Here is a 23310-nt window from a genome sequence, read left to right on the forward strand (position 1 = left end):
CTTCCTCTGAGCTTAAGAGGTTCATGTCTTCAGCATGCATTGTCCACTTGAACAATGAGTCATACTTCAAGATCATTCAACCAATTAGAGAAATCTTGAAGGGCAGAAAGTCCACATCTACCCAGTACACCAACTATTGCTGAGAATTTGGAGAGCTGAAGTCTATACATCTGAAAGTTGCCCAACTATCTAGCTTGATGATATCCATTCAGTCTTGTCTGACTCTTGGCGATTCTATGGGCCATGTTTCTCCACGTCTTCCAATCTTACACTACCGTATTTTCCGGCGTATAAGACGACTTTTTAACACATGAAAATCTTCTCAAAAGTCGAGGGTCGTCTTATACGCCCAGTCGCCTTATACACCAGAAAATAGTAAATCCTCGGGAGCAGAGACGTTAGTGGAAACGGACAAATCCAGCGCTCAAGAATGGCAAAAGACGGCCTCCTCATAAATAAACTGACCAGCCCAAACGAGGCTGAGGCTGCAGCTTACCGGCGTCCTAGGGCAGCAGACCCCCTCCCTTTTTTGGGAAGGGAGCGGGAGTCAAGCGCGTGCCGAGCCACCAGCGCTCGGCAAGCACGGGAGTGCGGGAAGCCAGGCGGAGGCCGACCTGACATGTTCGCGCGGAGCTGAGCTTCACCTGACCCTGGGAGTTCGACTTCAGGGCGTGGTGCCGTGGCCAGACCTACAGCAACACCCGCCTGGGAAGGCGCAGCTCGGAATTGCGACAGGCAGACCGCAGCGGAAAGCTGGCGCTGGGGCTTCAGCAACCCGGGGTCGCCCCTCCGCCCTGAAGTAGAAGGCGGCCTTTTGAAAAATAAATATTATAATATGTGCGGGGGTTTTCCCCTTTATTTCTTTTTCCCCTTTCTGTATACTCCAGTGATAACTTAAGCAAGCGAAAGGAAGAAAAACCCCGAGTTTGCATTTTCTTGGAAAACTTTAGAAAAGCACAGCAAAATGCAGGGGAGGGTAAACGGGCTTCTCGATCTCAGTGCCACGCAGGGCTCCTTCTGGTTTCTAGTTACTTGGAAACTCGGGGCTTTCTTTGAGGGAATCTCAAACTTGCGGCGCAGGGCTGAGCCCATTTCTTTCACCACCACCACCCCCCGCCCTACGCTGCCCTGTTCATTAACTAACCTACGGAAAGAACCGCCTTCTTTCAGACCTGGTGCCTTCCCAAAGTGTTGGGCCACAATGCTCATCGCTCCTGACCGAAACAGCCAGCGCATGTGGCTGAAGTAGAAGGGGGCGCCAAGGCGAGAGGAAATGAGGTTTAGGCGAGGCAGAGCAAAGCTGATCTCGAGGCTAAAAGCTCTTGATAAACCTTCACCTAATTGAGAAGCAGCCCTGACTTCCTACTTACCCGTATTTTCCGGCGTATAAGACTTTAACCCATGAAAATCATCTCAAAAGTTGGGGGTCGTCTTATACACACAGTCGTCTTATACGCCGGAAAATACGGTAGTTCTTAGAGTTGTTCTATGCTTTGGCTGGTGTCAGCTTTGATGGTGCCAGCTATCGTGTTGTTTAGTGGCCTGGTTTTCTTTTACCACTAACTTTTACAAGTATAATTGTTTTCTGCAATGAATTCCCACACATGACATGGCCAAAATATTATCTGCCATCTGCTTTAATTTTTATGTTCACATATGCAATGTACGTATATGAAAATAATTTGTGTTTTCCTCTCTGGAAAAGAGCATAATGTGGGCATTTCAGTGTCCCTCATTTCTTTCCCACAGAATTTAGTAATCAGCCAAGTGCCAAACCAAGAAATAGCAGTACAAGATTGTTAACTGCACCTGGTAACTGGATCTAACTAAACAGAAATAGTTCCATAGAGTGAAATAAGATAAGACAAACAGGATAACCAAATAAAGTCTATGAGAATAAAGTTCTACAAAGTAATTTTCCTTATTCTTTTGCTTTTTGTAATAACTCTATGTGCTTATGTTATATTGTATTTTATGAGTACCCATAATTTCTTCCACTATAAGTTCAAGATAATGCAATGTTGTTTGAAATATCTCGTATTAAATCCTCACAATAATATTTAAATAGAAAGCCCTTAAAAGTTAAATAAATGAAAACTGGCTCCATCTCAACATAGCTTTAATTGATCCTCTGTCAGAAAATATTCAGTTCTATTTTATGAATATTGGCAGACCTTATTCAAAAAACCTGAGGGTTTTTTCTGGGAAGATACCTGTGTATTATAGCAAATAACATTTTTTTATAGCTAAGACTACATATTGCAAATGTACATATCCTTGAAAAAACATTTTTCTCTCCTTACATTGTCCTTTCCAGGCAAGATGGGAAATTAGAATGGGCCAGTTATGGTGCATTAACTATAATACTTGCCCTGAAATTTCAGTCAGTTGCTATCTTCACTTTTTGAACAATTTAGTCAGTCCATAATTGAAGCTGTTATTTCTTAAATTATACCTAAATTATCTGCTGCTTTCACGTTTTTGACTGTAGTCATCCAAATTGTACACTTTCCATGGGCCTACCCAAACTTGATGATTGCCAGATACAGACAATAAAACCATCTGCTGTAGATGAGAATTCATATTTATTTTAATAACGACAATATTTTATCTGTGAAATAAACCCATCGCCAAATGTTCAGGCCCTATTTTTAAATGTTATCCTTAAGAAGCTATTTTAACAAATTGCCTCCAGTGCTTTGTAAGCAGAAAATAATTTTGAATTTTAGAATTTCAGAACATTGAGAAGATATATTTGGGTCTTATATTAAATTGATTAGAGGGACGCGGTGGCTCAGTGGGTTAGGACGCTGAGCTTGTCGATCAGAAGGTCGGCAGTTTGGCTGGTCGAATCCCGAGTGCCGCATAACAGAGTGAGTGCCTGTTACTCGCCCCAGCTTCTGCCAACCTAGCAATTCGAAAGCACATAAAAATGCAAGTAGAAAAATAGGGACCACTACGGTGGGAAGGGAACAGCGTTCCGTGCACCTTTGGCATCTAGTCATGCTGGCCACATGACCACGGTCCTCGGACAAGCGCTGGCTCTTTGGCTTTGAAATGGAGATGAGCACCGGCCCCTAGAGTTGGAAACGACTAGCACGCATGTGCGGGGGAACCTTTACCTTTACTATTAAATTTATTATTTAATCTAATACTGATTTCATTTGCGAAACTCATTGTGTTAAAATCTACTCACCCTAAATTATGAGGGACTTTCGCAATCTAGCAAGGAACTACCATTTTATGAAAAACTATATTTTGCAATAGTGATTTGTCATATGAAAACTATTTTTCCCTCAGTTGTGTGCTGGAATATACCTACATCTACATCTAGTTTTTCACTATTTATGTTTAATTTGCAATCATCCACTTAATTTTCCTGTTTGAGTACAACTCCATTGTTCTCTGACATGTTTAGATCCATACTCCTTATTTGCATTCCCTGTAAATCACTTGATTACTCCGATGTCAAAATGGTGTCTGCATACCAAAATCCACACACTTTCAAATCCCCAACCCACACACTTGTGTCATCAATAAAAGGTAAATATATATTAATCTAGCCTTTCTCAACTGAGCTTCTGTGGAACTCTCAGGTTCCAGGATAGGTCGCTGAGGGTTCTGCAAGAGATAATGAAAAAAGAAAATAATAACCATTGTTTTTGAACTTTGCTTACTGTGGAATGCTAGCTATAGATACCATTTTTCTGCAAAGATCCTCTGAAACCTAAAAATTATTTGAAATGTTCCTCCAGGATAAAATAGTTAAAGGCTACATTAATCTTTAGATACATCAAATTCCTAACGAGCATTACACATCTTTGCCTTACTCACAGTTCAATTTAGAACTATCCGCTAAAGTTTCCATTTATTCTCATGCATGTTTAACTACAGGTAGTCCTTGACTTACAACAGTTCATTTAGTGACTGTTCAAAGTTACAATGGCCACTGGGAAAAGTGACTCATGATTGTTTTTCACACTTACGACCATTGCAGCATCCCCATGGACACATGATCAAAATTCAGATGCTTCACAATTAACTTATGCCAGTTGCATTGTCTTGGGATCATGTGATCCCCTTTTGCAACCTTCTGACAAGCAAAGTCAGTGGGGAAGCCAGATTCACTTAACAACCGTGTCCCTAACTTAACGACTGCAGTGATTCCCTTAACAACTGTGGCAAGAAAGGTTGTAAAATGGGGCAAAACTCAGTTATCACTTAGCAACAGCTCAATTGTGGTTGCATGACGAGGATTATGTGTACCAGTATATATTTGTTTTACCAGGATTCAACAACCAATCTTCAACCTCATATTTGCACAGAACATTCTGTTCAAGTCTATTATCCTAAATCAGCACATGTATTAATCCATCTTCATTTTATTCATTTCTCAACAATTTGCTGAAGAGTAACAAATTGCATTAAAAGACATAAACTTTCGAGATCTACAGCTCACTTCACCAGATGCATGAAGTGGCTGAACCAGTAGGAGATTTAAATTGGTGTGAACAGCGGGTTAGGATGCTGAGCTTGTCGATCAGAAGGTCGGCAGTTTGGCGGGTCGAATCCCGAGTGCTGCGTAACAGAGTGAGCGCCTGTTACTCGTCCCAGCTTCTGCCAACCTAGCAGTTCGAAAGCATGTAAAAATGCAAGTAGAAAAATAGGGACCACTACGGTGGGAAGGTAACAGCGTTCCGTGCGCCTTTGGCGTCTAGTCATGCCGGCCACATGAACACGGAGACGTCCTCGGACAAGCGCTAGCTCTTTGGCTTTCAAACGGAGATGAGCACCGTCCCCTAGAGTCAGAAACGACTAGCACGCATGTGCAGGGGAACCTTTACCTTTACCTTTAAGAGGACAGAAGAGAGAGAAAGACAAAGTGTTTCTGCAAAGCAGGATATAAGTACCCTATCAATTAACAGTTCTAATGTATGTTTAAAAATGTTTTTTTTTAGTTGACCTGGAACCATTTGGTATATGTGTGTTTCTTCAGCACTCTCTAACTTAATTTTGCTGGTAGAAGTTTCTTTGTTCCAAAATAGCTGCTTTGCATTGTGTAATAATTGATTTCCTGGGAGCTGAAGTACTTGTTTTGAATCCTGAGGTGAAATGTGTATCCATTAATTCTTTCTGCATAGTCTGGTCCATTAACTATGTTAGCCAATTGCCACAACTGCTGTTTTGCCAAGAGCATGTTCATGTTATTCTGTGCAAGGTAGGATCGCTGAATTATAGATTACCTTGCAAGCCAACCAACATTCTGTTGTCAGCATCCCGTCAAATAGGAGATATATACAGTATACTACTACTCAGGATAAACTGATCTATGTGATAAGAAACTTCTATTTTCTTATTAAACTTACTGTAATGGAATACAGCAGATTCCTAGGCAGGAGGGAGCACATTCCCGGGGGGGGGGGTGAGGCAAGGGGGAGGTGAGACAAGAGGCAACATAGTCCTGAGCTGGATTGTGGGAAGAGGGATTCAGGATAGCCATTCTCTAGAATCTCCCAGCATATAGCCGTCAAGCGAGGCCAGTAAAGGTTTTATTTGACAAGATTCTGCCTATACCATGGGTAGGCAACCTCGGCTCTTTTATAATCGTGGACTTCAACTCCCAGAATTCCTGAGCCAGCATAGCTGAATCAGGAATTCTGGGAGTTGAAGTCCACGAGTCATAAAAGAGCCGAGGTTGCCTACCCCTGGTCTATACGGTATATTCAATTAAAGAACTGGACTTTGGTTAGATTGCGTCAAATCATTCTTGAGTTAGGTCTGACACTTACTAAAGTAATGAATATATATTATAGATTAGAAATGTAAGTTAATGTTTTATCAAAATAAAATGTCCTTTTATCACTTTGGTAGACTCAGAATCGCATGAAACTGATGGCAGATAATTATGAAGATGATAATCTGAAATCATCTCATTTCAATCAAACTAATCATAAGCCCTCCCCAGACCAGGTAAGTTAATTGTTGTTCCTTTTTTTAACACTAATCTGTCACTACTGAAATATGTCCATTTTTTAATTGTATCTAAGACCAGTATCAGTTCTTTTGAAATAGAATCAAAGAACCTGTTTGTTGTAATTATACGATGAGTTTCCTTTTCTTTTATAAAATTGTAAAATATAAAAATATAAAACTAAGCAAATCATTAGATTTCACTGTTTCAGAACTCTTCTTGGTATTCTATTGGTGGGCCTATTGTTCTTATTATAATAGAGTTTATCTTTATTATGATTGCTGACAAATTATATGATTAAATAAATAGCTAAAGTAATTAGTGTCTACTTCAAATAAAAGAAAATATAAAATTGTACTAGCTCATTGAGGTAATCAGAATGTAATCTTACAGACAGAATAACAAATTTGTACCATATTCAAGGAAATTAAACTCTAGTGGCCTGATAAAAGTAATTGTAGGTAAAGTAAATCAGAATTACCTAGATACTGCATCAAATCTTATCATTATATGTGAGGACTATTTGAAATGACCACTTCCTTTGGAAATATACATGCTTGAATAAGATCTGTGATTTACTGCTTATCCTAAAGGAGAGATTGGCTGTCTTCCCCATGGCAAAATCTCAGTTTTTACACTAAATGATTATAGGCTCCTATCTTACAAGTTTAGTAAATCTTGACGTAAAAGAAATTAATTTATCATTTCTGATGCATGGTCTAGCTTTCTATGTTGCTCACTAAACTAAAACATGATTTGGATGATATCAAATGGCTTAGCAAACACAATAGCTAATGCAAGAGAACTTTCTAACTGGAAAAACATTAGCAGTAATATAAGATGGCCAGCTTACCGAAAATATTAATACTGGCTTAAAGAAAACTAAGAACTCATGGATTTTTCCACTATAGTTCTCAATGGCCTGGGGAGATTAAAGATGTTTTAGCCATTCTAGTTGATAAAATTATACTATAATCACATTTAGATTATCATGAATAAGTAAATTATCCAAACATGCAATGATTCAGAACAGTAGAATAGAAAAGTATGCCAAAATAGTGCTCCCTTTCCTATTACATTATTAATTTGAATTATTTAAATACTAACCAGATCTTTATTTCATTCCCATGCTTCTCTGGTGCTTTCCCCCCCTTGTCTTCTCTCAACCAATAGGATGAGGAGGAGGGTATTTGGGCATAGCCAATCAGATGCTCTTAGTTCAGCCATTTTGTTCAGAACGGTGAGAATTGGCTTTATTTACCAGTAGAAAAATATCCAATGATCACTCTTGCATCTTGCTTCTGTGTGATTATGTGGTTTAAGTGTCTTCCCTTTTCCCTTTAGATGTGGTCTTTGCATGTAGAAGTTATTCCTGCTTTTTGTTGTAGCTTTATTGTTTTGTAATTTATGTTAGCTTTTAATTGTTTTGTGAGAATACTCTCCCAAAGCATGTGATTGGATTTACAGCAAAGCAATAGCATGATTCATAAAGGAACAAATGTTTCCATTATAATTTAACAGCACAATTTGAACATGGTTTCTAATATTTATGTTTAGAAAACTTTTGTAACAAAGTTGTATGTTCCATCTTTTATTCTTAAATTACACATAAATAAAAATATTTTAATTCCACTGCTTATATATGAGCAAAATGAACTATGCTGTTGGCATTGCTGCAAGTTTATAAGGTGTATCCCAATTATGTAAAAGTTCATTATAATAAAATTAGATTGGAAGATTAATAATAATACACCAGATTCTGTGCACACATTTTGATTTACTAAATCTATTTATTGTTACCCTAATCCAGACGTGTGAGGTTAACTTTTAGTAAGACAATCTGAGAATTAAATAAGTAGTCCCCTTCATACAGAAAATTGTTTAATTCAAGCTTCATTGTGATCTCATAGTGTTTGAAGTTGCTTTTTTGTCATGTCTCTGTATGTTTAAATGGTTTGTAATAATAAATGAACTATATTGCTGAAGAATGCCAATGAACAGGAAGAGATAAGGTAAGTTAATTAGTTCAGACACATTTTATTGTAAAAATAAGTAGCAGGCAGGGTTTCATGAATAATGAGAAAAGTGTCTTATTATTGCATTAGAAATCAAATTCAACATATAGAGAGCTCATTTTGTTGGGAAAAGTTCATGTAAGTATATTCATAGTTGTATTTCTTTCTCCATTTGTGATAATATAGTGTTACCAGAGAGAAAGCAGTGGGACATTTTATAACTTTAAGATTTATTAAGCTGTGTTATGGAATAAATGATACAGTTGAAATAATAATATTTGAATCCAAATGGTAGAACAATAGGATGTAGGAATATGAAAGTGAGATGAACAAGAAAGATTGATTGGTTGGTTGATTGATTGATTGATTGTCCACTCTACACAAATGCTTTCTTGGTTCACTTGCCCATGAACATTTATTACAACAAAATAAATTATCAGCAGCTGATATAGGTTAATATTATCAGATAAAACAGTAAATAATAGTAAAAAGAATAACAGTGTCAAAACATCATCATTAGATGCATTTTAGAGATAGTGCTAAAATTAAATACTGAATGCTTGATCATAAAAATAGATTTCTCTTAAAATTAGCCAGTAAGTCTGCACCTTAGTAAAGAAAGAATTTCCATTGTTGGTACTACCACTGAAAAAAACCCTGTCCCTAGTTATTCCTAACCAAGTTTTTTTCCTGGCAGTTTTTTTTCGTAGAGCAGTATTCAGGCTGGGGAATTCTGAGAGTGGAAGTCCACACACTTCATTCAGTGGCTGAGGTTGAGAAATACTTCCATACAGGATGAACAGAAGTCTAAGTTAGTAACAAATGGGAAAGTCATTTCTTTAAGTGAATAGGGCCCAGGCTATAGTAGCTATGTAAAACACATCCTTGTGTCTGTAAAGTGCTTTACATATCCCTAGGTAAGGAACATTCTAATAATTTTTTCAGGAGGGAATCAAAACATGGATCACAGATGCCAAAGTGAAGTTGTAAATCAATACTCCTTTCCCCTTCATTGAGAGGATGGGTTGGTTGGTTAGTTGGTTGGTTGGTTTAAAAGAGTGGAAGTCACAGGGACAGATATATCAAAGAAGAAGAAGGAAGTTAAAGATAAAGTTGTTTATCTGAGGTTGCATTTACCTATTTTTAAGAACTGCTAAGGACCAGATGATTTTTACTATGTCCTGATGTGTAAAACCTTAGAGGGTGTACTTTCTTTCTCACATGACTGTAGTTTAAAATCTAAATAATGAGATTACCATAAAAATTATCCTTTGCTTGTGTACAAAAGCCACATCTGTTATCTCCTCATTCTTTTGTTCGACTCTTGAAATTACTGGTTCAAAAGAATATTTGGTAATAACTTTAAGAGAAATCAATTCTCTTACTGCTTAACTGCTTAAATTCATCAGGATTTAACAGCAGTATATTGTATGTCATTTTTTGTATCTTTACTCTAGAATTTGTTATATAGGGTTTATAAAATATTTTTCTTTTACAAAAAGAAAACACCTTATCTGTTGTATCTTAGAAGACCTGATATCTAGGTCCTATGGTTTCCTACAAGCCATGTAAAATCACATTATCACTATTTGTGATTTCTTTTTTCTACCTGTGGCCTATAATAGTATTAATGTACTGCCAGTTTCCCAAATGTTTTAAGAAAAGAATAAACTGACACATAAAAACAGCACTTCATGCTGCCAGTAAGTGAAGAGAAGCAGAGAATCAAAGAATCCACATTTAGGTAGAGGAGAAAGGCAAGCAGGTAGGAGAGGAATGAGGTGGGGATGACAAAGGAGGTTACTGGTGAAACAATCCTTGTAGTAGGATGTAGAAGCTGGTTATGAGAAGGTTACAACTGGAATGATAATTTATGAAAGTAAGGATAAATTCTTACCTTGGCAATTTGAGTGGATGAGAAAATTAAACAAAATTGTCACCATAGTGGTGATTTGACTAGTTGATATGGTTTGTAGAGATTTAAGAACTTGCCATGCCTATCGAAATCATGGGAATATGAAACTTCTACCAAGAGCCCTAATCTAATTAGGAGTGTGGGACTCAGATTCTAGTCCTCCTTTACACATGGAAGCCAACTGAGTGGGCAAGTTACCTCTTCTCAGCCCTCATCAACATCGGATTGTATGACAGACCAGTGAACAAAACACATAACATCATACATAGACTTGAGAGCTTTGTGGTAAGAACGAGGCAAGCACAGTGCAAAAACGAACATATCCTGCAACCATGTGAGACCAATGCTAAGAACAATCCCATAAGATACATTAATGGAGGTAATAAATTTCATTACTTAGCACAGCTGAAATTCTTGTCAGCACTGAAATTTAAAAACACGTAACTAAACAATACCTTGTAATAGTCAGTTTCTACAAATTGCTTTGAACCAGGCTTAGGAAATTCAGCAGCAAGGCATATTCAAAAACATTTAAAAACAGACAAATGAAGAAATGCTGCTAGGGCAGAATCATATATATTTTTTAATTAAGAAAGCCTATTGAAAAATATTCCTGTGTCTTGGGAAAGGCTCCCTCCTTGACGGTGCTCTAGAAAGCATGTCGATGGTGCAAGGACTGGTGATCTGGTCCATCAGCCCTGTCTATTTGGCAGGTGCTTTTGTATCCTCTCAAGATAAGCTCTGCCACTGTGGGAAGTGGTGCAGCTCTTGCTAAGTGGCCAGCTCAAATTAGATGTGGGAGAAGGCTAGAGATAAGACACACTTACTGATGAGGCAAATGAGTCTCAAGCGAAAATAAGCAAACTCTTCAGAGAGCTCTGCCAGACTCCAAGCCACCAGAGTCAGCATTTCAAAAGTAAACTATAACATCAACTTAGGAGGCTTCCCACAAGTGATAAAGATAACTGACGATAACAAAAACAATTCCTTTTAATTATTAATATTGCCTCCTCTCCATCTGCAAAGGCAAAAGTGAAAGGTGCAGAAAGTATTTAGACAAAAAGTTCCGCTTTCAGCTGTGTGGTAGTGTACTTTTAACATAGTTTAGCTCTCAACGAGAAAACACTCCATGGGAGGAAGATCATGTCAATCGTCTCAATAAAAACATATTTGTTTTCCTCATTTTAATTAGTGAAGACCTATTCAAACGCTCCCTCTTGTTTTAAATTTTCTTCGATAACATAGACTATTGATATTTTCCATCTAGGTTCCTTGTGTTATTCCATGCTGCCTCTTTATGCTGCGCTAAAATGTTAATCCCAATGTTGTACTATAAACAGGGTTTCTACTGGAGAAAAGATTTTGACACCACTAATCTAAAGCTTTCAGCTCCTCCTATTGCATGGCCATTAATCCATTCACAGAGTGTTGGAAACATAGCAAAGGAGCCAGAACAATTGTGTGTTCATCGACACTGTTGAAAGTAATACCAGCACCTGTTTCTGTTGACTGAGAGATTATCACCCTTCTACATTCATTATTAGGGTTAAAGGGTATGGTTGGAAAGATACCTTAGGCCCGCTGACAAGCAGCAGGTGCAGCCACAATTCTGCTTGCAGTGAACATTTAGGCAGCCAGAAGTTTGCCATTGGTAGTCTTTGCTGGAGCTCTGTAAATCCTTTGTCAGAAATTTCATTTCATACTTCCTCATGTTTCATTGGTAATGATCAAAAGAAATGTGGCTCCTTGCGTTTTTCAAAACATTTAAAAACGGTATTCTAAGGTACAGTGGTTTTGGGGTGGAGGGATTGTGTGAAATGTTAAGTTTCCTGAAAGTACTTTTTTAGTTAAACAAAAGTTGACTGCAAGTCTTCTGAGACTGTCTCTGCATATACCCCTTCCTTGCCCAGTAGTTGGTAGATTTCTTTCAGCTTTCCTCCAGTTTCTAAAGTTCATTAAACATTCGCTTCATTTCTGTTTCAGGCTATGATTGAATTATTTTCTGTTATTTTAGGTAATTCAGCCTCTTTTAGACCTTGATCAGAATCGTAGCAAGTTGAAGTTATATATTGGACATTTGACAGCCCTGTGCCATGACCGCGACCCTCTGATTCTCCGTGGACTCACTCCTCCCACCTCGTACCACCTGGATGATGATCGTGCAGCTTGGGAGAAGGAGCTGCAGAAGATGACTCTGGAGCAGGTCAGAATCTGATGTTTTCATTGGGGTGTTTAAACTGGGAGCGTGACTTGACAGTTCCTTGGAAACTGTGATGAGTGTTAGGTCTGAAATTGTTTTCTTTTCTAAATAGAAGTGTCCGGTTTTTTCACTTCAGGGTATAAGGGTACTTCAAGGTGTAGGTACTGCTATTCTTAAATAATATGAATTCAGAAATATATTGTCAACGCAGGATTCGAGGTCAGAATTCCATGTTTCCATCAGCAGAATGGATAGAAAACCCCCCAAATTCAGTACTGTCAGCTTAACCCATATTAGAATAAGTAAAATAATATCTATTAAAGAGAAAAAAATGTGATGACGTTTTATCCAGAGTGTAAAATTACTTCACTACACAACTTCCAAGAAATCCTAGCTGATCTATGTCACGTTGCCCTAGACATGCCGAAAGACCCAATTAATTTTTCCCCAGGCCTGCCCTAATTACAATTAACTGCAGTTTATGGAAAGTAAGATAGCTTAAAAGCCCAAGACTCGTTCATGTATTACTGTTCTGAGCTATTAATCATTATATCAAGACAAGGCTAAAGTATACCCTTTTTAATAAAATGGGTTCCAAACATTTCTGGTGCTTAAAGTATAAATGAGAAAATCTGCCCTTCAATTAACCTGAAATAGAATCTTGAGTGTATTTGTATTCAGTGTATATAAAAGGGATTTGAAAGTGTTCTGGAAATATGCTACTGCTGTATTTCAGCAAAAAAATAATAATATTCTCTTTATAAATCTGAAATATCCTAGTTAGTCAAACTGAAAATTACAACGAATCCGTATTTTTCTTCCTGTTTTTGTAATCTAGAAATTCAATAACATTTTTCTTATTCTGAATATGAAAAGCTTTGCTTTCATGTTCAAAATGTCATGAACTTAAAATAGGATAAAACACAATATATATCAAGAGGTTGACAGATAAGTATTAAATCTGGAGTCTTTCATTGAAAAATTATTGTATGGCAAAAATAATTTTGCAAGAATAAACCACTTGTTTGGATTTTGAAGAATGGTTATGGATCCTAAACTAGATGTGCACATTTATTTGCTGATATAAGCTTTATGCTTCAGTTATATTTCTTCAATCTGCTAGATAACTAATGATGTGGAAAGTCTGTTTCTTTTACTTATTGCAACAAAGCTTCTGATATGGCTTGATATCTTTTCAGAGTATATATGTTTCTTGCATGCATTTATGTATTGCATTTCTATCCCACCTTTCTTTGTACAGCTCAAGACAGCATTACATAATGCTTCTGCTTCCTATTTTCCCCAGGACCATAATCCTCTGGGATGTATTGGGTGAAAGAGAAGGACTAGCCCCAAGTCACCCAACTATCTTTCCATGACCATCTTCCATTTTCTAGTCTAGCACCTTAACCAATACATTAAACTAAAGAACTGCTTGTTTCTGTATCATGTTTATTTGAATATACATATATCACCATGTAGTATATTTGCATTCTTAGAAACAAGTTTTTGACTTCCAAGCACTTAATTGTATTGAATCTTTCTTTTACCATATTATATACCTAATGCTGCTGGATTTTTTATTATTATCTGTTTCTATCCTGAATAACTTTCTCTTCATGCTTTAGCATGGCTGAGTTTATAACTGAATTTAAATCCTTTTCTTTGTTAAACAGATCTTTTGCCATCTTGTGCCTCAAACTTGAGCCTCTGTATCATTCTTGATTTAAGTTTTTTTTATTTTTCCTCCTTAAATTTATCAGTCTGATTTTTATAGGAGTTGCTATGATCAGAATAAACATCACCTTATCAGAATTCATTTTGTATACTTTAGTGAAATGAAGTTTTATGCTTTGTAGCTATTACACTAAACTAATAGAAAAAAGCACAGATTTGGTATTAGAAAACTTTTATAATTTTAAAATTAATAATCACAACAATAACAAAAATGGGGGGGGCAAAATGTTACCCTTTTCACCAGAAAAATTCTAAAAATATGTATTTACCCAGAAAAATATCTTTTCTTTTTTTCCAAATTTTGACAAAATCTACAATTCTGTGTCAAAACCTTGACAATATAAGTAATAAGAATATACACATGTATTAATACTAGAGGAAAAAGAGATATCTAAAGAATCCAAAACTGGGAATGCAGTCTCTTGCATAGAGTAAATTTCAGATACATATCTGTTTTCACTTTTATTACAAATAAAGCATGCTGTGGCCAGAAAGGTTTATTCCCATAATGTATATATCCATAGTTGGTTCCTTATTAAAATCCACCCTTTCTCAAGTAATGTCAGCTGCTACTACCTTAGAATTCATGAAATAATACTTCTTCCTGACCTCTAGATAACTGTATTCTTCAGTTACTTGAATAAATCAAAACATCTGTTAGTAACATAAAGCAGAACATTTAAGCATATAGATAATCATTTTCTAATCCCTATACAAATATGTAACAGATAAAGACATAGGAATCATATTATTCCAAATCAGGACTCTGTTACACCTTTTAAATCATATTTGATTTCTATACCAGGAGCGTAGTTCCATTTTGCTTACTTTCTTATATTGAACATTAATGCATAGACAGTGAAGTCTGAGAATGTAATGATCCAGTGTTCTAATTTTTTCATTAGTAGGCCTCATTAAAACACCCCTCCTTCCTTCTTAATGTGTCTATATTTATCTGAAATCTACATGTCAGGGCTCGGTGTCTCCAAGAGTCCAAAGCCCTCTTAATCAAGCTTGGCCACAATCAAGTTTGAACAAAAACGTTTTTAGCAGTTCCTCTGACATGCAACTCATCTTGTGCCAGCAGTCCACCCAGAAAATTCAAACCATGTTCCCAGAAACCAAATATCTCCAGAAACCAAATATCTCCAGTCAACACCATTTGGCTAGCCCGTCGTTCACTTGCATTATGTTTCAGCCATAGTAGTAATGATCTGATGCCAGACAGTGGGTTGTACTGATGGAATTTGTTTTGTTCTTTTATTAATTTTATATGTTTATAATTTGCTGTCAGTCCATTGGAGGTTAGTAGTCTTATGAATATGGTAAATTATTACATTAAAAGCCAACCTGCAATATCAGTAATATCTCAATTTCTCTATTTTGCTCCAAAAACTCAAATGACCAAGGCTGTTTTTGTGCTAAATTTAGGTTTGAATCCAAACTGTCTAATCACCTTTTTCTACCAGTTCCTGAGAATCTTCACTGGAAATGCCGTATTTTCATTAGCCATAATTTAAAATTGGTCAAAAACATAGATTTCTTTGCATAAAATATTATGGTTTCTCCATGTTGCTTGGCTTTAATTTTACCAGTCTGGGCAATTTTTCAATATAGGCTACAAAAATATTTATGAATAAATGTTATACCATAATAAGATTAACTATTTAGAAATATATTTTTGACTGACATGTAAATACTTCATACTTCTTAACACTGTTTTAAGAATCAGATTGGTACAAAAACAATATTTACTGAGGATTTAAAAATCAGTAGAAAATACACAGAAGCTGCCTTTTACAATTTGTAAGTAAACGAGAAGTTAAATCAATTTTGGATTCAAGAATTTTCTGTGATGGCACCTCCACTTCCCTACATTTAAGACTTGTAAGTTTATCTTAGGTTTCCAAAGACTTATTGAGGCCTGATAAGCATTCAGCCTAACTGATGCATCTCTCCACCTCAAGTTCTGAAGTCACAGCTTGCCTATTAGGTTTCAAAGAAGAAAATGTGTAAGAAATTAAGTTCAGAGAAGTGGACAGAGGTCTCAGTTGAGGTGTGCATGAAATGACGGTAGTAAAAAAAATGGGTTTGGTGGGTACAAATTCAAATTCCATCAAAATACATGGAGAAACACCCTGAATTTTTGGGCCACTTTACTATAATTTTTAAGACATAAAAAGTGATGTTTTGTGCAGTACATGTGTGACAACAATCTTTCGGTCCCTGGGAATGAATTGTCTTAAAATTATTCTTTAAATTTGGAGCATAGATAACATATTCAAGGTATTTGGTTGAAAGACCACCAGGCGTAAAGAAGCCATCAATAAACCTTTTTTATTGTTATACTGATGCTGTTTGCCAAGAAAACACCAACCATGTATCTGTTAAAATAGTCATCAATAGCCAAACATGTCTGGATAACGTTAACGTAAGAAAAAATATCTCTGGCAAGTAATAATTATTTCAGAACTTCAAATGGTTCTTGCATGGTGCGATCTCAGTTCAAGACAGCCTCTGCCTTTTAGACAGAACAGTGGGGTACAAGGAGCTCAAATCTCTTAATCTATTTTGGGCTTTAAAATGTTCTGCAAATTTTTGTACAGGTAGTCCTCGATTTGCAACCACAATTAAGCCCAAATTTGTTGTTGCTAAGCAAAACAGTTAAGTGAGTTTTGCCCCATTTTATTAAATTAGCAATATGGTTGCTAAGCGAATCTGGCTTCCCCATTGACTTTGCTTGTCGGAAGGTCGCAAAAAGTGAACACATGACCCCAGGACACTGTAACTGTCATAAATATGAGTCAGTTGCCAAGGGTCTGGATTTTGATCACATGACTGTGGGGATGTCGCAACGGTCATAAGTCATTTTTTTCAGTGACATTGTAACTTTGAACAGTCACTAGACAAACTGTAGTAAGTCGAGGATTACCTGTATCTAATGGATCGAGGAGCTGCAGCTGATTTCAGTATATAGTCAGAGTATATGATTGCCTCCAAATAACATGGGAACAGCCCTTTTATTTTTTATCAACCCTTCGAGGGAAAACTGAATCTTGATTTGGCCGTTTAATGAACCCGAGTGAGTGCAGGGACTGAAAGTTTTTTTCTTCTTCTCTTTTTTCTTTTTTTGCAGCTTCATGACGAGCTGGAAAAGGCCGAGAAGGATAGCGCAGAGCTACAAGAGTTTGCAAATGCCATTCTCCAGCAGATAGCCGATCACTGCCCAGACATCCTGGAGCAAGTTGTCAATGCACTTGAGGAATCATCTTGACTGAAGCCAGCACTACTTCTCCACAGCAGCCTGCCACAGGGTCAGGCCCTCCCAGCACAAGGAGTCATGAGAATAATAAAGCCTATGAAGAGGGGAGGAGGGACCTTTTTATAAACAAATGGACATAAACTGGTAATTCCTCCAGTCGATAATGCCTGCATTCATCTTCTTACTGCCTTTCTCCGTTGGAATATATGCCGCACAGTTACTTTCCCATTGGCTCTGGGATGTATCTGCTCTGAAATTTGCCAAGACTAGGAAGTGTGACGAGGCACTTGCCTTTACTTTACTTTACAAATAATGAAAATCTTTGGCCTGTGTGGGGAATTCGATGCCCTCTAAATAGTGTCTTATAATTGGCCAACATCCATTTAGCTAGATTTGCTGCTTATGTCTCTAAAGGACTTTTGATCCTAAAGGAGAGGTGGGAAGTGTCCCATATTCTTAGTGATCCATTCATTAAATAAGCATGGGATCCGTTCTAGTGTTTTCCTTATTGTTCTGCTTGTTGTAAGCCTCACTTTTGTTTACCAAATGAGCTCTGAAATCTGGCGGCTGTTTTCTTAAGCTCATCTTCTTGGTATTTTAGTCAATTTTACTATAACACTATTGTTGCGTTTTTGGCTGAACGGTGCCCTTTCCCCCACCACCACTTCTCTCATTTTATCTGTATAAATTCTTTGTGAGTGTTTCATCATATCCACGGTGGTATCTTCCAGAGTTTCCATCCATGACTGAGAATTCAGCACAGCTTCTCTACATAGTATTAGGTTAACATGTTACAGTTCACAGCCTAATTCGGAATCTGAACATTCATTTGAATTGTATTTTTTTTTAATCCCATTTATATCCCGCCCTTCTCCGAAGACTCAGGGCGGCTTACAATCTAAGCACAAATCAATGTGCTTAGCAATATTAATAATGAAAATACATTTTGGCTATGGGCGTTGCTAGTTCTATGCATAATTTATTCTTAAAACATTCACTGGAACAACAAACTTTGCTTTTGCTATATTCCTACGTTCATTAAACTAATTTTATTTCAGGTTTCAGGGTCACGAGGAGCATAAATATGCTCCTTTTTTGACAAAGAATGCAATGTCTCCAATATAGCCTCACTCTTAAAAGATATTTTTTTTCTTCCTTTCTGGATGCTGTATTTCATCCTTCATCACTAACATCCCCTTTCCCCTGCTGCCTGCCTCATCTCTACCCAGCACATGCCTATGTTCAGATCCGGAAAGCCAGCTCACATGATGTCATGCACACAATTTTGAAAGAATGCAGCAGGGCAAATTAGGTGTTCTTGTTGTCTTGGAGACGATTCAGAAAATGGACTGGGCATAAATAAGCTTGGTTTTGAATTATAAACAGTCTTTCTTCTTTTAGGTTTGCTAATGAAGGGTTCATATTGCTCTTAGTTAGCACCTCCATGGTTTGAGAGATCTGTAATGATAGCTTTAAAGCAATGAGAGCCTCTAGTTAATGCTTTTTGACATAAAAGAGAAGACACTTGAATGATCTTAAGTTGGCAGTTGCCTTTACCGGAAGGCATATAGACAGCTACTATACATACTATTCACCCGTGTCTCATACCAAAGCCACACCCTTGGCTCTATTGTTTGAATGGCATATTTTGGTAGGACCTGCTGCTTTGAAATCTTCCTGTCAGTTTTCCTCCTTTGTCCCTAATTACTCACTGTAGGAATTTAATGCCGCCTGTAAAACCATCTCAGCCTTCAGGCCTAACATTTTCCACCAGTGCTTATCCTATTGAGTTATATGGTTGGATCTTTAGCTGCCCTTGTTCCCTGTTGTAAAATAATCCATTCTCTGTAGGAAAAGCTCTGGAATCTCCTTATCTCTGGTTGAAATTACTTCTGCTTGTAAACTCAACTGAGATTCTCCTTGATAGCTTTTTGTTTAGTTTTGTTTGAAGGGGGAATTTTTCAAAAAAAAATGGGGAAGATCGTTTGTGGTTGTTCCTACATTCTCATGTGCTTATTGCCTTGTTTATGCTAATGCTTCTTGAGCATTTAACTCTTCCCTCACATGTGGCTATACTAATGCAAAACAGGATGTGTTACAAAAAATACTATATTCCCAGAACTACTTAAAGGCCCCACTGCAATGAAATGGTGATAAAAACTATTATTTGCATTTCATTCACCACATTCTGAGGGGGAGCAGAAATTTGTTAAATTACTCTTATTAGTATAGCAGACGTTGAATCCTTGCCATTCTAACCATAGATCTGGACTGGAGCTCCTGTGTAACTCTTCTTTTCCTTCTTGTATAATTTTTTTTTACCCTCTATTGTGGATTCTCTTGCATTTTAAGGATGGATCTAAGCTTTCAATAAAAATTTTGGGGAGAGAAAATGCACAAACAAGTTCTTATATGCAAACATTGATCTAACAGCACTAAAATATCCAGGTAGTCTTGATGCCATTTGGAAAGAGGTCCTATCTTTCTTCATTTTTCTAGGAACTATGGGCCCTAAATACAAGGTGTTGGCCATGAGTTTATAGAACAATCATCCTATTCTGGTTGGTTATGTCATCTGGGACTTCTGGACACTCTAATCCCAACTTCTCTGGAGATTGTAAGGTTAGGAGTAATTCTGGAAGAGCAAGAGCTTCTTATTTCCTTTTGACCATAAAATAGAAGTTGGTTAACAATCTTGTAGATTTAACCAACATTGGCTCCATTGCATGACAAAATGAAATGCTCAGACCTATGTCTTGCAATCTGATTTTTCATTGAACAGTCACAGCTTTCCTTAGTTTAGATATCTGCTACAAATAAGACCAAGCTTTTGTGTCCAGAAAATATACCCCAAGAAATTTTTCTGGAAAAGCATTCTTTTTTTTTAATGTGCCTTGTTGCTCACTTCAGTTTTACATGAATTTTATTTAGATTAGCCATGTTAATATATTTTGTTGGGTAACAAGGCTTGTCTGTTTTGAGAATGTTTTCCTTTTAAGCTCTGAAAAGCTGGTTTTCAGTTAATAAAATGTGCTCATGATCTTCAAAAATGCTACACAGAGAGAATTTGGCATTTGTTATTAAATTGGTACAATTAAGACCTTGAAAGATTAAGGTAATTTCTTGTGCCAGCTTCATTGGATTGTTTAATGATCCAGATTCTCACTCTAATTTCATCAAAACCAGGTTTCAAACATTTTTTAAAAGGAAAAGAGAACTTCAGCTTCAGAATCATGCAGTTATAAAGAAAACAGGAGACATGTCAATGTAAAACACCTTTCTTTTTAATGATTTGTTACAATCACTACTTTTGGCCCTTGGTTTTTGTATAGAAATGCCAAGTACTATCTGAAAACTTCCAAAGACTTGCAATAGCTAAGAAACAAAGAGTACAGCAAATAGATGTACCATTAAATACCATTTTTTTAATGTGGGGGAGGGTTAAAGATCGCTGGGAATATATACACGTCCATGTTCATCTGTAGTACGGTATTAAACATTTGTTTCTTCTATCAATCAATCCTAGTATTCTGTCAGGAAAATTTCTGTATCTGAACATAAGATAAACTTCTAATATGAGTAGATCGCCATAGCATAGAATCCTGGAGTGACCTTATCAAATGGAAATAGGATACATTTTCCTCACAGTTGTTGGAAACCGATAGGTACTACTGCAGCAATAGAAGTGAAAGGATAGACTTCTGCATATTTAATACATTATCCTTTGGAAAAGGTGACAGAGCAGAGAAATCAGGCAGTGGGTGGTTGGGGGCTGCCAAAGTTACCAAGACAAACTCTTCTCTTGCCAAACACTCAAGTCTTTATCAGTGCAACCGGTGCTGCTTTTGTAATAAACGTTTTTTACTTTTTTCCATTTATAAAGGAAGCTGTTACCTTCTGAACAAAATGGCTGTCTTGTCGACATTTTTTTAAAAAAGAGAATAAAAGCATTTCTGAACTTTTTAGTGTCAAAGCATAAACATAAGAATACTGATTTTTTTTTCCAGTGCGTGTGGTGAGTGCTGTAACCCTGTCATCATTGGTATTCTTGAATCTTTCAGGGTCTTTTTTTAAAAAATTTTATTTTTTCTGTTTTGTTCTCTGCTTGTCAATTTACTGTCTGTGTGGTCCTTTGGCTGGGACAGCTACTGACTGTGTGTCTATTGTCCGATTTTAAATAAAAAAGGTAGCGTAGAAATTGAAAAGTTGTACTTTAAAAAATATAAACACTAAATGTATTGTACAAAGGAATTCAAATATGAATAGGCAAAGTTGGAACTCCTCCTTACAGCTATCTTAGGTAGTTCCCAATCTTGTTAATTTTAAGACACATGGACTTCAACTCCCAGAATTCCCCAGCCAGCATGACTAGTTGGGGAATTCTGGAAGTTGAAAATCCACAGGTCTTAAAGTTGGCAAGATTGGGAAACACTGGTCTAAGGAAACAGATGTTTTAGGTTTAAGTTACCTTTTAGTTGCCTTTGTCAGACTTGAGGAAGACCAAACCAGTGTGGCCTTCATAGGAACATCACTAACCCTTGATTTCCTCACTATATCACTATGGTAATAAGTCCCTTTACAAGAGAAAAATCAGTTAGGTCCTGCAATTGTGGGTTTTGTTTATTTTTTTGACATTTCCTAGGTTTTTTAGTAGTGCAAATTTAAATTGAAGGGATGCATGAAAGCTGACATACTCTGAATTTTTTTTTTTACAAATAAGTTGTATTTCCAGTGCCTCTGCCAAGAGTTCCATTGTTTCTTTGAAAATATAATCTTAAAGGGCTTGCCATTGTGGTAGAAGATTTCTACTACTGCTCCAGGGTTTGGCTAACATAAATATGCATAGCATGATTAGATTTATTATTGCTGCTAATCATATCTTACAAAACATGAATGTACTTTCAAACATTTAAACCTGGTTTGTTTGGGGAATACCTATCACCTTTTCCATTTGAAATAACCAGTGTTTCAGCAGAGATGTATCTGATTTACTATCAAGTGTTCCTGCCAGAATAAGAACACTGAATTTATTGCAGATGGTTTATAATTTCACCCTTGGGACATTCTTATTAATGCTGCATCTTAAAGATTTGAGCCAAGTTTAATTCATAATTGCCTTTAGTTTCTTCCATCTGTTTTTGGCTTAGATGAAGTAATGCATCTTTCAGGCATTCACCAAATAAATTAGAATTTGTTGTGAGCATCTCCTTAAATACAAACATCTCATAAGCTTGACTTACCTATATTAGCAACCAAATTATTGATGGCTTGTACATACCACTTTACAGATATGATCACATTGGTTCAAGTGGATGAGATGCTCCTATATTCCGAAATGCATGCTGTTAATTCATCCCTGCCAAAATACTTGGTTATTTTCATCAGACTTAGTTCGTGATGAACTTAGAACACTAAATTCTGTTTTATCAAAGTAATCATGAAGACAGCATAGTAGGCTGCCATAGGGGTGAAAAATTGTGGGATAGCTCCTCCATTTTTATATACTGCAGGTGGGTATAGTAAAGATAGGATATTATTATTATTATTGTCTACTTGGAAAGTGATGTGTTGCACTTTAATAGAGGAGGAGTCAACTTTTGCATATATAGTGTGACATATGTTGAGTTCCTTTTGGAAGGACTAGCAGTGGGAAATAATAGATGTCTGTAATACAAGTGCATATGCTGCCTTCAACATATATGTGTTTAATTGATGGAGTCATGTTACTGACAAGATAATGAATTGCAAAGAAATTGTGTTATATATATATTCAACTCTGCCTTGATAATATAAACATTTTTGTTCAGTTGTTTCTTTTTTATTAACAAAATTCATGAGGAGATTATAAACTTGTTTAAAAATTACATGTTATGTCCTTTTTTTATAAAAACAAAAAACAAAACCTTCCTACAGTAAATTTTAAGGTCTCCTATTCCAAGATGCGAAATGTTCTACGGGATGAGTCTTCTGATGTAGGTATTACACAGAGGATGTGTAGATTTGATGGGAACATCTTGAGAGAGTCAGGGACCAGCATTGTGGTACTTAAGACATGTTGATTATTCCAGCGCTTAACCATAAATGGCACATTGATCTTTATTTTTTTTCCTGATGGATGAAATTCGCTTGCCTTTTTAACACAGTAAAGAATGTGCTCATCTGTATATCCTTACGAATATGAATAGAGTTTTTACAATACATGGGCCCTTT

At 36.6% G+C, this 23310-nt stretch overlaps 1 protein-coding gene across 8 annotated transcripts in view; it reads left to right on the forward strand.

Moving 5' to 3' along the window:
* The window catches only part of ERC1 (ELKS/RAB6-interacting/CAST family member 1), a 144770-nt gene extending 121806 nt beyond the window's left edge, over positions 1-22964 (forward strand). For 5 of the 8 annotated variants that reach the window (XM_083366800.1, XM_083366803.1, XM_083366801.1 and 2 more), the window contains 3 exons: positions 5872-5970; positions 11916-12104; positions 16975-22964. In XM_083366800.1, the coding sequence (XP_083222926.1) occupies positions 5872-5970; positions 11916-12104; positions 16975-17112 (426 nt within the window). In that variant the 3' untranslated portion in view covers positions 17113-22964. Of the gene's footprint in view, positions 1-5871; positions 5971-7144; positions 7212-11915; positions 12105-16974 lie in introns of those variants that run through there. The other 3 variants (XM_083366805.1, XM_083366806.1, XM_083366807.1) reach the window with 1 other exon arrangement.
* Positions 22965-23310: the final 346 nt, after the last annotated feature.

Source organism: Vipera ursinii (genome assembly GCF_947247035.1).
Source record: "Vipera ursinii genome assembly, chromosome: 6".
Classification (NCBI taxonomy): Eukaryota; Metazoa; Chordata; class Lepidosauria; order Squamata; family Viperidae; genus Vipera; species Vipera ursinii.